The sequence below is a fragment of the Mercenaria mercenaria genome, chromosome 15 (genome assembly GCF_021730395.1).
Source record: "Mercenaria mercenaria strain notata chromosome 15, MADL_Memer_1, whole genome shotgun sequence".
Taxonomy (NCBI): Eukaryota; Metazoa; Mollusca; class Bivalvia; order Venerida; family Veneridae; genus Mercenaria; species Mercenaria mercenaria.
The window spans coordinates 30,000,900-30,021,721 of record NC_069375.1 but is presented as its reverse complement, the minus strand read 5'-3'; the positions used below and the strand labels follow the sequence as shown (position 1 = coordinate 30,021,721).

The window sequence follows — 20,822 nt, the reverse complement described above, 5'->3', positions numbered from 1 at the left end:
TTTTGTTAAGTTAGTCTTATATTGAAGTTGATAACAATCTTTTGTATGTTGGATATATCAACAAAAACATTTCCAAATGTTAACGTAATGATCATGGGAGTAAATGCAATATCAAATAGAGGTTGGATATTATAAAATAACTCGGTCCTATCAAAATTCATCATTTGACTAACTATGATTTTCATAGTTATTTCTTCCAGTTATTTTTGGAAGACACTAAATGAAAATATTGAGTACGGACTTTGCTTATTCCAGTTACAGTTTCCTTAGGGAAATTCTGAATATAAACCAGATAAAGCAGTATTTTTTGAACCATTACATCCATATATCTAAATTTAATTGCGTTTTACACATTTGACTTATTTCAGTTCCTTCGCATGACCGAAAGCGAAAAATATGAATAAGAATGGCCTTAAGATAAAAGGTGAATGTTTTAGCTTGACTTGAGTATAAACTGTGAACGCCCAAGATAGAGTTACTCTGTCTGTTCCTAGACAATAAGTAGACGATGGTATTCAAGGAAGTTACGAGCTGAAAATATCAAAATAAAAATATTATTGTTGAAAAGCAAGATCTTGATATATGATTAGGTGTAGTTTACTTTTTCTTTGTTCGGGTTTAGTGTGCTATTTTGTAATTGTCCCTGACATTAATTATTCTCCCCATTCACACACCCACCCTAGGGGCTGACCGGTTCGTTTTAGGTCTGTCGAACGGTGGACTATTTGATGTTCGACCATCAACTGGATAATTGTAAGGTCTTTAGTGGTCAAACGTTAGTGGTCAGGAGATGACCCAAATTTTGGACCTGTATATCAAAGGTCAATACCACAATAATATTTATGGTGAAAATCCGTTTCCGATAAACATTTATTTATTTATTTATTTGGGTTTTACGGCGCACCAACACAGTATAGGTTATATTGCGCCAAACAGGACTACAAATTTTGGTTTCACATCTCATTTACATCGAAATAAAAACATGAGGTATGGAATCAAAATTTGCATACCTGCTGGAATCACAGAGTTACAGCAAAACCAAGTGTTAAGACCCTATTAGTCGCCTCTTACAAATAAACGCTTTGTCCTGCGACCTCATTGGATGAATGCCAGTGGCCGGTCAGTAGAGACACCTTTTTGTTTCCGGAGCCAGTATGTCACAATAAAATTTAAATTGCATCCAGTTGCATACATAAGAATTTAATGCAAGGGTTATGTGTTTTATCCTTTATATTTGCATATTGAAGGTGCAGGACACTTAAAGGCGAAGCCGGTTGTTGAGCCGAAACGAGGCTAAGGAGGAGTGAAGATTGGGACCACACTTAGACCGTTTTTATTTTTCTCCTTCTTACCATACGCTGGGTCATATTTCATTGAATGGATCGTATATCAAGTTCGCCAGCATTTGACGCGAATATTTGTATAGTTTTTTTGTGACACGATAGGTTTTTGTTGTTAACGTAGATATTTTTCAACGGACATACAACGGTATGAAAACGGTTTATGAAATTTAACCTTAAAATGAATCCACCATTTTCAAGCGCAGCTTTTGGTTCTGGGCGGCGTCCGTTTTTCGTTGTCCGTCGTCCGTCGTCCCTATTTACGTGCACATCTTCTCTTTGAAACTACTGTTCAGATTAACAGAAATTTGATCTGTGGCATCATGGCAAAGTAGTTCCGCTTAATTCCTGTTAGGGACTGTTAGAGCAAAACAAAAAAGGACAAAAAACATTCAATCGATTTTAAACTTCTCATAAACCGCTTGTCGGATCTTCAACAAAATTAGCCAGTAGCATCATGATAAGAACGCTTGGGGGTTAGGATCATGAAAGTTGACAGGGTGGTTGGTCATGACCAGCAGATGACCCCTGTTGATTTTGAGGTCAGTAGGTCAAAGATCACAGTGACCCGGAACAGTTAAACGGTTTCCGGATGATAACTAAAGAACGCTTAGGTCTAGGATCATGAAAGTTGATAGGAAGGTTGGTCATGACCAGCAGATGACCCCCTATTGCCTTTGTGGCCAGTAGATTCAAGGTCAAGGTCACAGTGACCTGGGACAGTTAAACCGTTTCCGGACGATTACTTGAGAACGCTTGGATCTAGGATCACGAAACATAACACGGAGGTTGGTCAAGACCAGCAAATGACCCCTTTTGATATTGAGGTCAGTAGGTCAAAGGTCAAGGTCACAGTGACCCGGAACAGTTAAACCGTTTCTGGATGATAACCCGAGAACGCTTCGGCCTAGGACCATGAAAGTTGATAGGGCGGTTGGATATGACCAACAGATAACCCCTATTGATTTTGAGATCAGTAGATTCAAGGTCAAGGTCACAGTGACGTGGGACAGTTAAACCGTTTCCGGATGATTACTTGAGAACGTTTGGGCCTAGGACCATGAAAGTTGATAGTGAGGTTGATCATGACTAGCAGATGACCCCTAATGATGTTGAGATCAGTAGGGCGAAGATGAAGGTCACAGTGACCTGGAACAGTTAAACGGTTTACGGATGATAACGTGTGAACGCTTAGGCATAGGATCACAAAACTTAATAGGGAGATTGATCCTGACCAGCAGATGACCCTTATTGATTTTGAGGTCAGTAGGTCAAAGGTCATGGTCACAGTTACCCAGAACAGTTAAATCGTTTCCGGGTGATAACTCGAGAACGCTTGGGCCTAGTGTCATGAAACTCGATAGGGAGGATGATCATGACCAGCAGATGACCCCTAATGATTTTGAGGTCAGTAGGTCAAAGGTCAAGGTCACAGTTACCTGAAACAGTTAAACCATTTCCGGGACGATAACTTGAGAATGTTTTGACTTAGGATCACGAAACTTAATAGGGAGGCTGATTATGACCAGCAGATGACCCCTATTGATTTTGAGGTCAGTAGGTCAAAGGTCAAGGAGACATTGACCCAAAACAGTAGAACTTTTTTTGTCAAATAACTAGAGAATGCTTTGGTCTAAGATCACATTTGATACGAAGGTCACTTATGACCCATAATTATTGATTTGAGCCCAGTGTACAGTGCAGTTACTGAATGCATCAAGGGGAGCATTTCGTGTTCTACGAGCTCTTGTTCAAATGGTTCTTGAAAAGCCCCTTTTGGACCACAAGAGCTAACGATAATATTTAAAAAAAAAGAACACTATTTGACGGATCTTTATCAGTTTTAGTCTGTAACTTCTCCCAATGGCTGTTTGCCCTTTAAGGCGCCGCTTGAGCTAAAAACAGAAAAAGAAAAGAAAAGATTTAAACAACCTCTGCTCTTCACCAAACTTGGTATGTAGGATCCTTATACAGTCCTCTCTGTTTTATTCAGACAGATCGCTTCAAAGGGTCACCGGAGTTTAAGATAAAATCACTCTTTAAACGACTTTTCAAGAACCAGTTGATGGAGCTTCACTAAACTTGAACTGTAGCATTTGTATGGTGCATGGTCTCTCAGAATTAAATGGGGGAAATCTTTAAACGACTTTTTCGCAGGATCTTCACTAAATTTGGTCTATAGCATCCTTATATGGTCCCCTTATGTTTGTTCATATAGTTCTGCTTGGCCTCTTTTGAGGGCCTCCAGAGTGAAAAAGAAAAATCTTAAAGCCACTTCTTACGAACTACCGGTACTTAATGGATCTTCGCCAAATTTGGTCAGTACTATCATTGTTTGGTCATATGTTATTTTTGTTCAAGTGGATCAGCTTTACCTCGTGTAAGGTCACTTTAAATAGCTTTTTCTTTTGAACCACCCGATGGATCTTCACCAGTTTTCTTCCATAGCATCTTTGCTTGTACAATGTAATTTGTTCTGATGGATCCGTTTATTAGAGCTAAAATAAAAAGAACTTGAAACAGCTTGTCATGAATACTTGAACGATCTTCATTGAACCTATTATAGTACTTCTGAATTTTCTTTAGATGTTTTCGCATGACCTTAGGTAGAGGTTACTAGAGCAGAAATTTTTTTCAACAACCTCCTATGACCCTTAAGGACCAGCCTGTCTCAACTTTGCTATATATTGGTTACGTGTTTTGAAACTATCACAGCAAAGGTAGAAAAAATTTCTTTTTTCTGTTTAATGGAGAGTCAGAGCTGGGACAGATAATGAAGGTGAAAAAAATAGAAATTAAGAAAAAAAATAATGATAATTTATAGAATGTTTATCTATAGTTGTTAGCCAGACTAATATACACTGATTCATCATACTTGAGCTAAAATAAATTCCCTGTCGGTCTAATTTAGCCAGTTTATTTGCCTGAACTGGATTAATAACAGTCTTGTTTAAATAATTTTCAAGATTAAGAAAAGAAACTTGCGAGTGAGCGAGAACACAAAACAAATTTAGTTTATATTTTATTGCCCGAAAAACCTTTAAATACCAGTACTCTCAGATGTTGCGCATTAATACGAGGTTTTATTTGAGCATAAACCACAAACTTCCTACCAAAAAGTTGAACTTTTTATAATTTGTTCAAGTGCTCTGATAAAAACTGCATGATATCGTTGAAGTGGATTTGAAATACGAGCCACTGCACTTCCTGTCTACTTAAAAGACATTTCTTACTCGCTGTTCAAATTTGTTAAAAATTTCTCGCTGAACTTAGACAGTCGGTCAGTTTCTTATGCAGAAACAAGAGAGAAGAAAAGTTACCCGGTATGGAGTGGGGCTACGGGTTTTAAATCGGGATTTTTAAGTCAACTCACAGTCTTTTTGTTTTTGTCATTTTGTTGCCTCCTTTTTTCATATTTGACACACCACTGTTCTACAGATTACCTGCTTTAGATGAAGTTGTTCAAAACTAGTGCTAGAAGATCTGAATGCTGCTGTAACTGTAAAAATTACTTAAAACATTTATAATATTGTTCTGTTCTTTCATTCTTTTTACGCCTCCTCGAAGTCTACAGCTGCCGCTTAGGAATATGTATTATTGTCGACAAAATCGAGTGTTGCTTAACAACCATTTGAAAAATTGTTGAGAATTGTTATTTAATGGTGTTTAAATATTTGCACTTCGCGCGTTTATAATGCATTGTTTGGGTTCTTTTTTGGGGGTTGGGGAGGGGAGGTTGGGTAGGGGTAGGAAATACACGTCTTCATCTACTGCTGTTATCAGTTAAATTATTGTGGTGATAACTATAGTGTGCATGCGTTTTTCCCTTTGTAAGGTAATCTACTAACCCTTTTTACGTAGACAAAGTTGCGATATTCACATTCTTATAAGATTGTTTCATCTACGTTACGAAAGAAATTGATACAAAAAATTAACGTCTTCAGCAATACCGACTTTAGTGTGTTTCTCGCGCATTTCTTTCTATAGTTTTTGCAGTACACGGTTTATAAACAAAGTCTGGGCGTTTCCCATTTTTCGGTGTTAAGAGGATCAGGCAAAAATATTCCGGAAATAGAACAGAATTATGTTCTGCATATCGTGAAAACTGTGTCAAGGCTGTACAGAAACGTTACCTAAGTTTTACGTTCCGTTAATCAAAGGTTTGCAAAATTATATAAGTTTAAACAAAATGCAACGGCGAACACTTCAGAAACCTACATGAGTATTTTTTAAAACGCGACTTCTTAATAATAGTAAATAAATGTATATATACATTCTCGGTCAATTACGATACTGATATCATTTTTACAGCTTTTGTCATACTGAAATAGGCTTGCATTAATGTATTTACAAACTGGTAAACAATAAACAATGGAAACAATGTAAGTCGACTGGGCGCGGTCGCTTAGAAATATTTTACATGATATTTGTTTCAAAAGTAGTTTTACACGAAAAATAGAGCATAAACTGGTCTTACAAGTTATCTTTTTTTGGGATGCTTCATAAATAGGTTATGTGTGCTGTTCTTACAAAAATTGGGAAAGGCGCGCTTTGGTTTTATGAAACGTAACTCTGTGTGGCAACGTTAAATGTCGCAACGCCGCTAAATGTCGCAACCACCGTTAAATGTCGCAAGGTTGACGTTAAATGTCGCAACCACCGCTAAATGTCGCAAAATCGTTTGCCGCTAAATGTCGCACCTTTAACGTTAAATGTCGCAAAAATTTGCCCACCGTTATATGTCGCAACACCAACGCTAAATGTCGCAATTCCTATTTGACACTATGACTATCAATTCCTTGTGTATATTTACTTTTTTGAGGGAAGAAAAATTAGCAGGTTTATGTAATACAAATAATTATCTTAATGATAAGTGCTGTTACATATAGCAACAAGAGGGCCTTGTTGGCCCTAGATCGCTCACATGAGTTCCACACCTTGCTTGAGCAGTCATGCAAGAAAAATATTTGTGAAATTATTTTGTAATAGGGCCAGTATTTAAGGACAGAAATATTCTGAGGTTTCTTCTAACTAAATACGATTTGGTAATAGTGTTGTATGTTTGTGGGGGTTGGGTATGGATGGGGAACGGGATGAATAACGACACAGAAATCTAAGACACAAACACACAGCACCAAGACAATTAATAGAAAAAATAAATATTTACATGTTTGAAGGGGTGGGGTGGGGTGGGGGTGGAAATAATACCCATGGCTGATTAATAGAAAATCTTCGTTTTCTACAGCTGGTACAAAACACAGTCTTCGTTTCGCGTAGTTGAACATCCTGTTGTGTAACAGGCCTGGATTGTTGCCCGAGCCGATTCCTCCACCCCAAACCCCACCTTTGTTGGCTTACTAGTGACTTATACTAATCAAAGTTGCACCCAACTATCTTGGAAATAATATTTTCTCAAAATGTTGACCCAAAACGCCCCAGAGGCGAACATTTTATACTTATATTTCAAAATTCCCCAGGGGGAAGAACCATTGACCACTTAAAATGGGGGGAGTACCCCTCCAGTACCTTAAAATTAAGAAAAAAATGCACCAGAGGCAACAGTTTATACCTGTTTTTCAAACATTTCTCGGGGAGAGACCCTTAGCCCTCGAAAATGACAGGGATAACCCCTCCCATACACCGAAATTTTGAACAAAAAATGCAATAAAAGTTCAGCATTCCATACTTGTATTTCAAAATTGTCCATGGGAAAAGACCCTAACCACCTAAAATAAGGGGAGTGCCCCTCTAGTACGTACCTAAAAAATAGACAAAAATGCACCACAGGCCAACATTTCATACCTGTATATAAAAAACGTTCCCACAAATACGGACAGAGGAACCCCGTATCTACCGCACGTCGCCGGTGACGCTTTAGTTTAAAACTGGTAAGCCCCCCCCCCCCCCCACCCCACATTCTCCATCAATAATTTCTGGCCCTCGGCCTGTTGTGTAACGAAATTCAGGTCGACTAAAGACATGCGATACAACGCGCGACAATACGGAGCCCGAGCTTAATGTCTCATGAGCTAAACAGGACTCCATTAGAATTACATAGTTCGGACCTGAAATAAATCTAGCACTGTGGCGAGTACCACGTTAGTGCTCAAACCTTTACATATGAAATATAACGTATGTATGGTGCGGTACCACTGAAAAGCAAACGTGCAAATTAGAGTGAAAGGTCAATTCAGCCCTTCCCAAATCAAGCACGCATTACCCAGTCTTGTCTCTAAGTTGTAAAGACTGTTTAACTTACCTTATTTTGCTGTGCGACATTTAGCGTTGGTGTTGCGACATATAACGGTGGGCAAATTTTTGCGACATTTAACGTTAAAGGTGCGACATTTAGCGGCAGACGATTTTGCGACATTTAGCGGTGGTTGCGACAATTAACGTCAACCTTGCGACATTTAATGGTGGTTGCGACATTTAGCGGCGTTGCGACATTTAACGTTGCCACACTCTGCATTGTAGTTATGCTTAATTTGTCATAAATTTGGAGCTGGCACTGGGGACAGACTGGACGCTGCATTGGGACCAGAACGCTAGAAAAATATAAACTGATAATACAAAGCTATATATACTGTATATATATCAGTTGTTATATATTGTGGATTTCTCTCTAGAAGTGACTTTTTTTCTTAATCATAAGCATCAAACCCGAACGTAATTTTCCACTTTTGACATAATTTTCGTATGCGTATGCCAGCTCTAATTCTAATTTATTTTTATCGAACACTTGGCAAACTCGAAAACGATTATCTAAAGCACGTATGTCTCACTGGAATTAGTTTCGGATCGTACTTATGTTTAAAAGTGGGTGGGTGCGTATAATTTAGAATACCATTAATGCTCAAATAACTCCCATCAATGAAGATAATTATTTATTTACCCACGCTTTGAATTGATTACAGCCATCAAAGTAATTAATAACATCGCAAAAATCAGATGTTAAACTCATTAAAACGTATTGGTGGGCCTTTGTGCTCGAAATACGAAGCTAATTCTAGAAAGCTGGTATTAAAATATCGCGTGCGGTTTTCGGTAGCCATGTTGTTTTATTATGTAATCCAGAATTCAGAAAATTATTTTATCATTATGCGTTTTCGACGACGCCCGATTTTATGATTTTAGCATAGAGCGAAATGTGTTCTCTTTAGCTCTAGTTTATATCATCTCGTATAATATAGTATAGTAAATATATTTTTACATTCTTGAGAAAGCGCCAAGTACAGACGGCCGTCTTGCGTTTTATATGATCAGATTATGTTGCAAAATAACATCATAACCATTTCATGATTGTTAAAAATATATTGCTCCACGCCTGCAGTTTTTACAGGGATTTTAATTCTGTGAAAACTAAGTGGCGGGGCAATAAAGGCTTTGATTCTTCAGTAACAAGCATTCCTTTCTGTTCTAAATATTTATTGTTCGGCATGAATCATCAACACAAATATTGCTCTTTATCAAACAACATGACAGGGTATATTCGGGAAAAAGACAAACCAGTATGTGCAGCCTTTAGTACTGTAGATGCCTGGTCATTTCGGCATCTAGTCATTACGGACTCCCGCAATCAACCGGACCGCAAAAAAACGTGAATATGACGCATTTTGCCCATTATAACATTGTGTACGTAGTCCACTAACTAGGCAATCCGGCGTTTACAGTATTTGCGGGAATCAACTACTTGATATTAATTTTGCAATAGTCATTTCACGGTATGTGACCTGAATTAATAACCTACGTCAGACATTATTCCACATGTTTTAAATACATATTTGTAAAAATATAAATTGTTAATTCATGCAGAAAAAAATGACAAAAATGCAGGTTAAACCAGTTGTATGATTTTAAGATATGCAGAAATAATTTGTTTACATATTTCAGAATGAACTTTATAGAATAACGTTTGAAGCTCACAGCATGACTTTTTAGCTCGACTTCTCGAGGAATAGCTAGAGCTATTGCACTCAACCGTTCGTCGGCGTCTGCGTCCCGATTTGGTGTAGTTCCGTATGTTAAGCTGGTTTCTCAGTATTGAAACTGAAAACACTTGTTTACTGCGATACTTTGACATGCAGTCATAGGTTGTAGAACTCTGTTTTGGAGTTTTATTACAAAGTTATGTCCCAATTTTGACTAGGCAAGTTTTGCTTTAGTTTTTGTATGTATGTAAGCTGGCATAGAACGGGTGACCTTACATGCATGGCTATATTTTGAAGTTTAACAAAGTTACGCCCCCTTTTCTACTGTGATAATCTGACATTTTGCAGTAATCGGTATCCGTAACACAAACTTATGCCCGTATTTGTAATTAAATTTTGTCGAGCGTTGTTGTTCTCCAATTAAGTACTTGTAAACCGTGTATATGCAGATGACGTAAACTTCGAAGGAATGTAAATTGAATTCGATTTCTTTCGCTTTAGATGTGCAATGAAGCACAAGCGTGTCATTCAGTTTTAGGGTTCAATGTCCGTATTTATAGTATAACCCATTTTAGCCGTGCCATGGGAAAACCAACATAGTGGGTTTGCGACCAGCATGGATCCAGACCAGACTGCGGATTGGTCAGGATCCATGCTGTTCGCTATTAGTTTCTCCAATTCCATTAGGTTTGAAAGCGAACAGCATGAATTCTGACCAGACTGCGCGGATACGCAGGCTTGTCTGGATCCATGCTGGTCGCAAAGCCACTATGTTGGTTTTCTCATGGCACGGCTCATTTATTGAAGAGTGATGAGAGATTATGTAAAAAGCCTGCTATTATTTAACTTCTATGAGATATGTATTTACTGTTAAGAACGACCTTGACGATACATCATTTTATAAAGGGTGTAATGCGGTTAAACCTGATGTTACTCTGTTGTCAGCTTTTAACTGATAGGTCGACAATGTGGTGTAGAGAACATTTACCGTAATTACCGTACTTGCCCACACGTGGTCCAGAATTCATTAATAAGAAACAGCAAACACAACAATGCATTACCAGTTGCTAAAGCGATCACCCGTCGTCCGTCCATTCGTCAACAATTTCATTTACAACTGGCGACGTAACGTTATAAAAATGGAAAATAGAAATAAAATGAAATTTGAACATAATGTGTTTGGTTACAAAACCTCAGTCAAGTTCATTGATATTCAAGATAGCTACAGTTTACACCAGAGTAACAGAGTAATGGACTTTTTAATAGTTTTTTTCCCAAATCTTAACGGAGTTTAAATATTATGAGGACGTAGTTATAATAATAATAATAATAATAATAACTTTATTGAAAGAATGTAACACATAAAGATATATAACAGTTCTAAAACATATTACAAATCTTAAGTTTCAATGTGGCCTTCTGTAAAATAAAAATCTAACAGTTCAACATAAAAAGATAAAAACTGATTATCTAATTATAATAAAGAAAGATTAATACTTATTTACTTTATTAGTTGCATATGTAACCTTTCTTTGCAGCAAAACGTAGGCAATAAATATTACAGAGGAGTTTACGGTAATGACATAATATGAGCTGCACCATAAGAAAACCAGCATAGTTCATTTGCGACCAGCATGGATCCAGACCAGCCTGCGCATCCGCACAGTCTGGTCAGGATCCATGCTGTTCGCTAACGGTTTCTCTAATTGCAATAGGCTTTGAAAGCGAACAGCATGGATCCTGACCAGACTGCGCGGATGCGCAGGCTGGTCTAGATCCATGCTGGTCGCAAATGCACTATGTTGGTTTTCTCATGGTGCGGCTCAATTATTATTTTCATCCATATCATATTATCTTTTGTGAATGGGTGTGTCTTGACAATTTTTGTAAAAAAAAATAAAGAGAAGAAATGTTGTATCTGCATCAAAGTCGTCAAATTACATTCCGTGAATTTCAATGACTAACCGATCTTTCTGCACGATAAATAGAAAAAGGCTAAAAAGTGAAAACACACAGACAACAAAAACGCAGCCGAATGACACTGATTTAGGAACACACCCATTTCATTTGTGAAAAAAAGAGACAAAAAAAAAACTAAAAAAACGATTATAGCTTTTTACAAATTCTTCGAGTTCTGTTGTCAAACTTTTCCCCTTTTCGACATAATTTCCATATGTGAAGAGTTGATAAATTTTGAAGCATCTGTTGAAATAAAGGGAGATAATTTGACAGTATGATTTGCCGATTTTGTTTCTTACGGATGACTCCACCCCAAGACTTCATGCCTAATTTATGCTAGCTTTAAAACATTTTAAGTTAACTGATTACCTTGATTGAGTCTAATATGTTATCTAGATATTTTGTAAGGTGGTGAGAACCTCACTTCTCTTTAGTTGGTCTGCTTGTCTTTCTACATGCTCGTGAACATTGTAGTGGAACAAGTTATACAGCAACATTGATAGGAATGAAAAAAGACGGAGGAAAAGCAGTTTTCAGTATTATGAAAGAGTATTCCCTACTTTTTCTATGCAACAGTAAATAGTTTAACACTCTATTTTGTATAGATGCTACTACTCACTACTCTACTGGAAAGACTGTGTGAAATTTTGAAAATGACTGAAAGACTCTGTGAAATTTTGAAAATGATTGTTATGTAATTGATCAGAATGGTATGATAAACACTAATTCAAGCCATAGGTGCAAATTGTCGAACAATTATTTTAACATTTTTTTGACAGTGCATGGCCACAAACTGGTGTGATTTCATGATTATGCAAAATATGCATAATGTTGTGAATGTCCTAAAGTTGTGAACTGTAATTAACAAAACACATGACGTTTTTTCGGTAATAGACATTTTTTGTTTATTTAAGTTTATACATATTGAATTATTGCTCAGTTACAGCTTCTGAACCACCCTCCACTTACTGGCAAGAAACCGAGTACTTGTGTCATACGAAATTGCTACCGTAACCTCAGTAACTTCGAACACGCAACCTTTGCGTTGAGCGGCAACTGTACACCTTATCCGCTCTGTCTTCATATAATATGTACGTATATATAGGCCTAATTTAGCAATAACTCCATCTTTTTCTTTTCCAGGTGAATAACAACGGGATTATTTCATTTGTGGAAAAGTTGAAATCATACAAACCGCTCAATTTCAACGATAAAGAATTTAAGGACGATATACCAATTGTGGCCCCATTTTGGGCCGACGTTGACATGGAGAACTTCCGGGACGTCGACTTGGGTGAATGTGTTGTCTATAGGGTAACTAACGATAGTGCTTTATTAAATCGATCTGCTGAAGACATTAGGGAACATTTCGCAGGACAAAAGGATTTTACGGCTAAACAAATGATTATAGTCACGTGGTATAAAGTTGGATTTTACGGGGCAGCCGGTGACGGCAAAACGAAAGTAAGTTGTGCGTTCCTGTATATATTTTTCAGGTGAATAGATGTGTATTGATCGTATGACTATGAAATTAGTGTTACACATTGTATATATTATTGTCAAATGTATAATTATGTAATGCGTTCAATTATGTCGTCTGGTGACATTTGTCATGTACGTATTTATGACATATATGCATTTCGGACAGCGGCGATAGGCTGTCATCTTTTTGAAAAAAGCATATATACTCGTACATAAACTTATTCAGAAAATAAGACACGTATGGGAACATTGGCATACTGCATGTTTGAATGTACGAAGAGAGCCATTTTTAGCTCGACTATTCGAAGAATAAGTAGAGCTTTCCTACTCACCACGGCGTCGGCGTCGGCGTCACACCCTGGTTAAGTTTTTCGTACCAGTCCACATTTTGACAAAGTCTTTTGAGATAAAGCTTTGAAACTTTCAACACTTGTTTACCATCACCATGTCCAGTTATAGGCAAGAGTACATAACTCTGTCAAGAATTTTGACTGAGTTATGGCCCCTTTTGACTTAGAAATCTTGGTTAAGTTTTTCGTACCAGTTCATATTTCGACAAAGTCTTTTGAGATAAAGCTTTGAAACTTTCAACACTTGTTACCAATCACCATGTCCAGTTGTAAGCAAGAGTACATAACTCCATCAAGCATTTTGGTTGAATTGTGGCCCCTTTTTGACTTAGAAATCTTGGTTAAGTTTTTCGTACTAGTCCGCATTTTGACAAAGTCTTTTGAGATAAAGCTTTGAAACTTTCAACACTAGTTTACCATCACAATGTCCAGTTGTAGGCAAGAGTACATAACTCCATCAAGCATTTTGACTGAATTATGACCCCTTTTGACTTAGAAATCTTTGTTAAGTTTTTCGTACCGGTTTATATTTTGTGTAACGTGTTTGACATATGGCTTTGAAACTTTTATATCTTGTTCAGTATAATAGTCTCTATCAATAGGCAAGAGTACGTTACTCTCTCATCTTTTTTGGCTGAATTATGGCCCTTTCTGAACTTGGAAATTGGTTCTGTTTTGTATATGTCCATGTTTTCTGAAGACTATTTGACTATGGCTTTTAAACTTTAACCACTTGTTTATCATTATGATTTCCATCTGTAGGCAAGAGTACATAACTCTGACGACTATTTTGACTGAATTATGGCCCTTTTTGGACTTCGAAATTTGTTCAGTTTTTCTTACAAGTCAGCGTTTTGTCAAAACTATTTGAACTGTGGCTTTGAAACTTTTAACACTAGTTTATCAACATGATTTCCATCTGTAGGCAAGAGTACATAACTCTGTCAACTATTTTGACTGAATTATGGCCCTTTTGGACTTGGAAATTAGTTAAATTTTTCATATAAGTCCATGTTTTGCCTAACATATAACTTAACATATTTGCCATCATGGTCACACATTGCCATTTAGTGCAAGACTAATCGAAATCCACAAATACAGGAACATTTTTTGTTTAATCCATTTTTTTGTTTAGTCTGAAAATCTATGGAAATATTTTGACCCCATTCTTCAATCAATTCTTCGAATAGTCGAGCGCGCTGTCATCCGACAGCTCTTGTTAACAATTTCAAGACTCGCGACAACGCACTATTTTAAAATTGCAATTCTGTCAGTAATGGTATTATGGTATTATAGATCAATTAATTCATAATATTAACTACTGAGAAGATTTGATAGATGTATATATTGTTGAAGATACTATTTCATAAACCTGGCAATGAAAACTTAATTTTCAGATAACTCTAAAGTGTCATAAGGTTCGAGACTTAATGCGGACCGGTTATGTATGTTTCATAAAGTCTTTACCCATTTCAGAGCTCTCTCCATTTGCCCTTCTATGCACAGTACTTTATTTCTTCGGTTCTCCTTGTGTAAATACAGTCCTTTTACTGTAACCATTGTTCCACGGTTCGAATACGGTCTGGGGGGAAACATCTTTATCCTGTAACATTAAAACAGAGCCTGCATTACATTTGCTTTATAATTTACCCATAATTCAGTGCTATGATTGTTTACGTTTTATGTGTTGCATTTAATTTGTTGTGGATTTGTGAGCGATACATACAATGTGAAATGGAGTCCATGTTCAATGAATATGTCTACCTGTTCACACAACTTCTGCTTTGCTATAGTTGACCGCGGTGTCTCCGTCCATGTATAATGTTGAAGTCCATTCCAACCCGGTCGTGAGCTCCTTTCTGTCACAGCAGTGTATTACTACTGTATTTGATTTTTGCCATTTCTTTCTTCCGCTTTAAATATCTATTGAGAAGTTGCTTCGGCTTTATCCACTTCCATAAATGTTAATTGTATTAATTAAGATTAAAGAAATTAGATTGTTACACTCCAGAAATATGTAACCAGAGTTTCTTAACGTTAAATAAGATGTTTTATGTTGTATTAAGAAAATGGGTCACACGTTACAAAAAGTAGGTCAGTAGGTCACCTTGAAAAATATAGAATTGAATTCCAGACGTTTATATAGAAATGACATATAAAAAACTTTGTGCATATTTTTTTTCCAAATATTGTGATACATGAGGATTTTGTTGAAAACAGTTCTCAAAATCATTTGTTTGGTTTGGAATAAAGTTGTGAGCTAAACAACTTACTATGCGGAATGTTATTATCTTCCGTCCGTACGTCCGTCTTTACACTTTTGTCCGCAGAATAACTCGAATAACAATTACTGAATTTTCATACCACGGGAGAGAGAGATTGTAGTGGAAAATGACCACAACTCTAGAACATTTTAACGACCCCCTTTAGTTGTATTTCTTAACCATGTTCAAGGGAAATTTAACAACATTGAAAATGTACGATGCCATGATTATGTGTATTGAATATGCGTTTATTTTTTCTTCTTTAAATATTGATGAAAAACATAAAGTTAAAATTGTCTGTTTCATGTAAAAAAAACGGAAATATACAGCGACATCACCATTTCGCATACTAATTAGATGATGTAAAATCTTTACTTGTGAAACATTTATGTATTGATACTTGTAACACATTTTCGGAACCATTCGGGCCACTGTGGCTGAGCGGTTAAGGTTGATGGCACGTTACCGCTGAGAGTTCGAAATCTCGCTTAGAGTGAGGTGAGGAAGCTACCCAAGCCGTTTGTTCTTCCCAGGTGTCCGCCGTCGATTTGATAAGGTCCAGAGGAGCACTTGGCGTCTCCCTCGAACACCAAAAAGCTGGAACGTCGCCATATGACCTTCGACCCAACGAAATCAAAACAAAAAATTTCTTATCATCAACATGCAAACATGGCGTGCTATTTATCATATACATTTTATTTTAATATTCAAGGCCTTAAGTACTGCTTGGTTAATAGTTTAAAAGTTGAACCACCTGTGTGCAAGATAAGTTGCATAAAACTGCATTTAAATGCAGGGTTTACCTGTTCTGTTAAAGGCTCAAAACACCTTTGTTTATAATGTGACAGCTACACGTTTTGTTATGAATATAAAATATATTAATTTCTTGTAAATCGTAGTTTCAGTAATTGTTCTCTCTAAAATTTGTTAAAAGTTCGAATATTGATTAATATAGTACAAAGTTTTATTGAATACATTGCTTTGTATTAACTCCATTCATTATTGAAAGTAGTAGTTTATGCATAACATCTCTGTGGACCGCTTTTTTCAGTCTGCGTTTGAACATAAGATTTAAAGCCTTGTGGGACTTGAAAAGATGCAAGTTCGACACTGGTTAGCAGTTCCACTCTTCGGAAATCTGAAAACATCATAGCTCTACAACATTAATATATAACATTGAGAGAAATCAACCTAACACAAATATGGTTATGTTTTTTCCCCAGAGAAACACTTTTCAAGCCGTGCTTGTGACGAGTGGAGTAAAGTCCTTTGCCATATTTAGCTACAACAAAATCGTGTGGACCACAGGTTCGAACAGTGGGGGAGGAACAGACACGGGTCTAGCCGATACCAGTGTCGACACCGATGCACACCCAGCTGTTGTAAGTGGCTTTTAAAATATAGACACATACCTCCTATATTACTAGTCGTGGTGAAAGTGTGGTTTTCTTCCGATGCAGAAAATTATTGATACGTAACGTCAGTTTCAACAGGTGGCTATTTGTAGCATGACACAACTCGAAAGGTGGCATGCCTATGGTCTGCGACTGGTTGTCTTTGCACATTTTTAAAAAAATACAAGACTGGTGCTCCTTTTTTACACGAATGCACAATAACTTTCAAAAGTCAAACTACAGGTATAGTTACCTAATAAAATGAATCAAGAAGATTGATATGTTTCTGGCCACTCTGGGCATGCAGAGTAGATGACCCCTATTGATTTTGGGTCACTCGATCTTCGGTCAAGGTCACAGGGGCCAGAACATGGAAAACCGTTTCCAATCCATAACTTGAGAACCACTAGGCCCAGAATGTTGAAACTTCGTGGGATACTTGGACATGCCGAGTAGATGATCCCTATTTAATTAAGCCGACCATCAATGTCCCTTTGACTTTCGCTCCTGTCCCCTATTGACTTATTGCTTATTACTACTATGCACTGGGGGTGACATGCGCATTTATACATAAGCATCTTCTAGTTGACTTTTAACATTTATGTAAATATAGGAATATCTATACAAAATAAACTTTGTGGAATTTCATTTGATGCGTTCGTAATGAAAAGTAACTTTTGACCTATGAGATGATTTGATATGTCGAGTATGCCGCACGCCCTGGATATTTTTGGATATTAAAAGATTTTAAACAATTCTATGCTGTGTCTCAGAATGATCAGGTACATATTTACAGTCAACAAATAACTTGCCGATGAGCTCATAACTCATAAGACTGCGCACTCGTTTGTTTGATCAAAAGGCAATATGAATGTTCTCACGTTATGACTCAAAAATCTTTCCTTTTCCACCGGGAAGTTTTCAGTTGCTTGTAGAGAATACGGTAGCACTTGTCCGTAAACCAGGACACCGACGTTTTTAGCTCGACTATTCGAAGAATAGTCTAGCTATTCTACTCACCCTGGCGTCGGCGTCGGCGTCGGCGTCACACCTTGGTTAAGTTTTTGCATGCAAGTACATACAGCTATCATTTAAAGGCATATAGCTTTGAAACTTATTTATTCTTTTTCTAGGTCAATTACCAACCTCACTGGGTCAAGTTCCATAACTCTAACATGTATTTTGAACAAATTATGCCCCCTTTTGGACTTAGAAAATTCTGGTTAAAGTTTTACATGCAAGTTACTATCTCCAAAACTAATGCAGATATTGAATTGAAACTTCACATGTGTCTTCGGGGTTATAAAACTAGTTGATAGCACCAAGTCCCATAACTCTGACCTTCATTTTGGCCAAATTATGCCCCCTTTTGTACTTAGAAAATTTTGGTTAAAGTTTTGCGTGCAAGTACATACAGCTATTACTAAAAGGCATATAGATTTGAAACTTATTTTTTCTTTTTCTAGATCAATTATCTACCTCACTGGGTCAAGTCCCATAACTCTGACATGTATTTTGGCCAAATTATGCCCCCTTTCGGACTTAGAAAATTCTGGTTAAAGTTTTGCGTGCAAGTACATACAGCTATTACTAAAAGGCATATTGATTTGAAACTTATTTTTTCTTTTTCTAGATCAATTACCTACCTCACTGGGTCAAGTCCCATAACTCTGACATGTATTTTGAGCAAATTATGCCCCCTTTTGGACTTAGAAAATCCTGGTTAAAGTTTTACATGCAAGTTACTATATCCAAAACTAATGCAGATATTAAATTGAAACTTCACATGTGTCTTCGGGGTTATAAAACTAGTTGATAGAATCAAGTCCCATAACTCTGACATGTATTTTGGGCAAATTATGCCCCCTTTTGGACTTAGAAAATCCTGGTTAAAGTTTTGCGTGCAAGTACATACAGCTATTACCAAAAGGCATATAGCTTTGAAACTTATTTATTCTTTTTCTAGGTCAGTTACCAACCTCACTGGGTCAAGTTCCATAACTCTTAACATGTATTTTGAGCAAATTATGCCCCCTTTTGGACTTAGAAAATTCTGGTTAAAGTTTTACATGCAAGTTACTATCTCCAAAACTAATGCAGATGTGGAATTGAAACTTAACATGTTTCTTCGGATATGCATTTTGGTCAAATTATGTCCCGTTTCGAACTTAAAACTCTTTTGATATTTAACATTTTGGGTAATAATTTCCTGCTTCTGTGACAATATTTCGAATAGTCGAGCTTGGCTGTCTTACTGACAGCTCTTGTTCATCTACATGGCGGCCTGTCAGAAACACATTCATTTAAAATTCATATATCTGAAACACACATTCATGTAAAATTCATGTTGTCTAATAGGTTTAAAAAAATTCAGTAGATATGCAGCGATCAATTAGGCTAACAGTATTTCTTTCTCTCTGCACCCCCTCCCTACCACCTAAAACTTAAGGGTCCCTGTACGTTTGAATTTGAGACCTACGAGGGAAGTCCACCAGCTTCTTTAATTAAATTAAACTGCTCTTAAACCACTCTGTTTGCTTCCATCCCTCGATTTTTAGAAATACTACGTTAGCGCCGCTTTTTCAAAAGTATTTGAGTCATGTTACGGCGTGCAGTTAGCCTAATCAGTGTTCCTAGAGGCTGAACTCCGCAAGTAACTGCCAACTTCTCTACATAATTCAGAGGTTGAGAATGAAAAGTTTAGCTGGCTGAGTTAACGCACACTAGTCTACGTCTTACATAGTACACTGTATTATACTTAATGTGAATTAATATCTGATTCATCCATATAAATGCATTCACATAAAGAAGTCATAGGCATGAGATAGGTGGAGCCGTAGAAATGTTTTCTGCCCGAGTGATTGTACTGATATAAATCATTGCTAATCAGCTCCAGTGTGGTTATGTATACATTGTATAGTATATATACCGATATAGACTTTTAATTACTGGGCTGAACTTACTTGTCAAACTTTGTAAGGCAAATACACTGTAGATTTTGACCCCATGCGCTGCATGCATGTATTATGCATTTTCTTATCAGATGATTATACTGAAAAAAAAGAAGTTAACATGTATTATTTTCAAGCTATCCGGTTATGTGATAGGTAAGAAACGGATCTGTTCATATGAATTGTTTTACACACATTTAAAATAAAAATCAAAGGTGAACATTGTAAAAATACTGCAATATTTTTTATTGCAAATATCAATGTCCTATGATTGATTATAATAACTTAGGTTAAATAGAAAATAAAGATACATATACCTGCATGCAAGTTCGTGAGTTAAATGTAATTTGTATCTGAATTAACCCTTACCATGCTGGACACGACTGATCAGTATAGATCATGATCAGCCTGCACATCCGTGCAGTCTGAAACTCGGATCATAATCTTCACTGTCCGCCATTCAGTCAGTATATTTTTGGTATGCACTACTATTTACAGTTAATGGTACCGTGTCCAAATTGAAAGATGGACAAGTTCATTATAGAAATTTAGCAGGGTAAGGGTTAGGGATCTATCGGAAATCGGATTGATAATAGAAGTATTTTATACGCGCCAACGTCGACTTAAAAAAATTTGTTTACTTTTTATTTAATATCATTTTAATGGTGCAAAGTCAAACATAGCTACTTTGAAAACGCTTCCTTGTAATGAAACAGTTAATCAAGTTTTTCTACAGACAGCCTCGTATACACTGGCCAGCGTGCATGGACAAGTAATTGTTTTATGGGCTGTAAATATTTTCTTTTTCTCTGCTGAAATAAACGTCACTTACTGACAGTCCTAAGTTCATTGGTTTGACTTTTTTCTTTCTATTTACTTCTGTGCCGGACATTGATCGGCGTACTAACCAGCGTCAACCCGTGATGTCCACTTCTGATCTGATCTAAAATGGGCTACTTAAGTTTTGTTTTTAGTGTCTCAAGATTTAGATAATACCGTCTGCAAAATAAGTGGCCACTCGGCAATGGTCATTATACAAGAAGTGTTATACTTTGAAGAGCCTATATTGCCTTTATAATAATATGAGGAAGAAACTGAACAAGTTCACGCGCTTTGTTGCATACTTTTGTTTATATGTAGGTTGTTGATAA

At 36.8% G+C, this 20,822-nt stretch overlaps 1 protein-coding gene across 1 annotated transcript in view; it reads left to right on the top strand.

Annotated features, from left to right (window-relative positions):
* Nucleotides 1-20,822, top strand: part of LOC123549941 (sushi domain-containing protein 2-like) — a 57,780-nt gene that overhangs the window by 14,400 nt on the left and 22,558 nt on the right. The window contains exons 2-3 of the mRNA XM_045338386.2: nucleotides 12,374-12,694; nucleotides 16,550-16,708. Of these exons, the coding sequence (XP_045194321.2) occupies nucleotides 12,374-12,694; nucleotides 16,550-16,708 (480 nt within the window). The remainder of the gene's footprint in view (nucleotides 1-12,373; nucleotides 12,695-16,549; nucleotides 16,709-20,822) is intronic.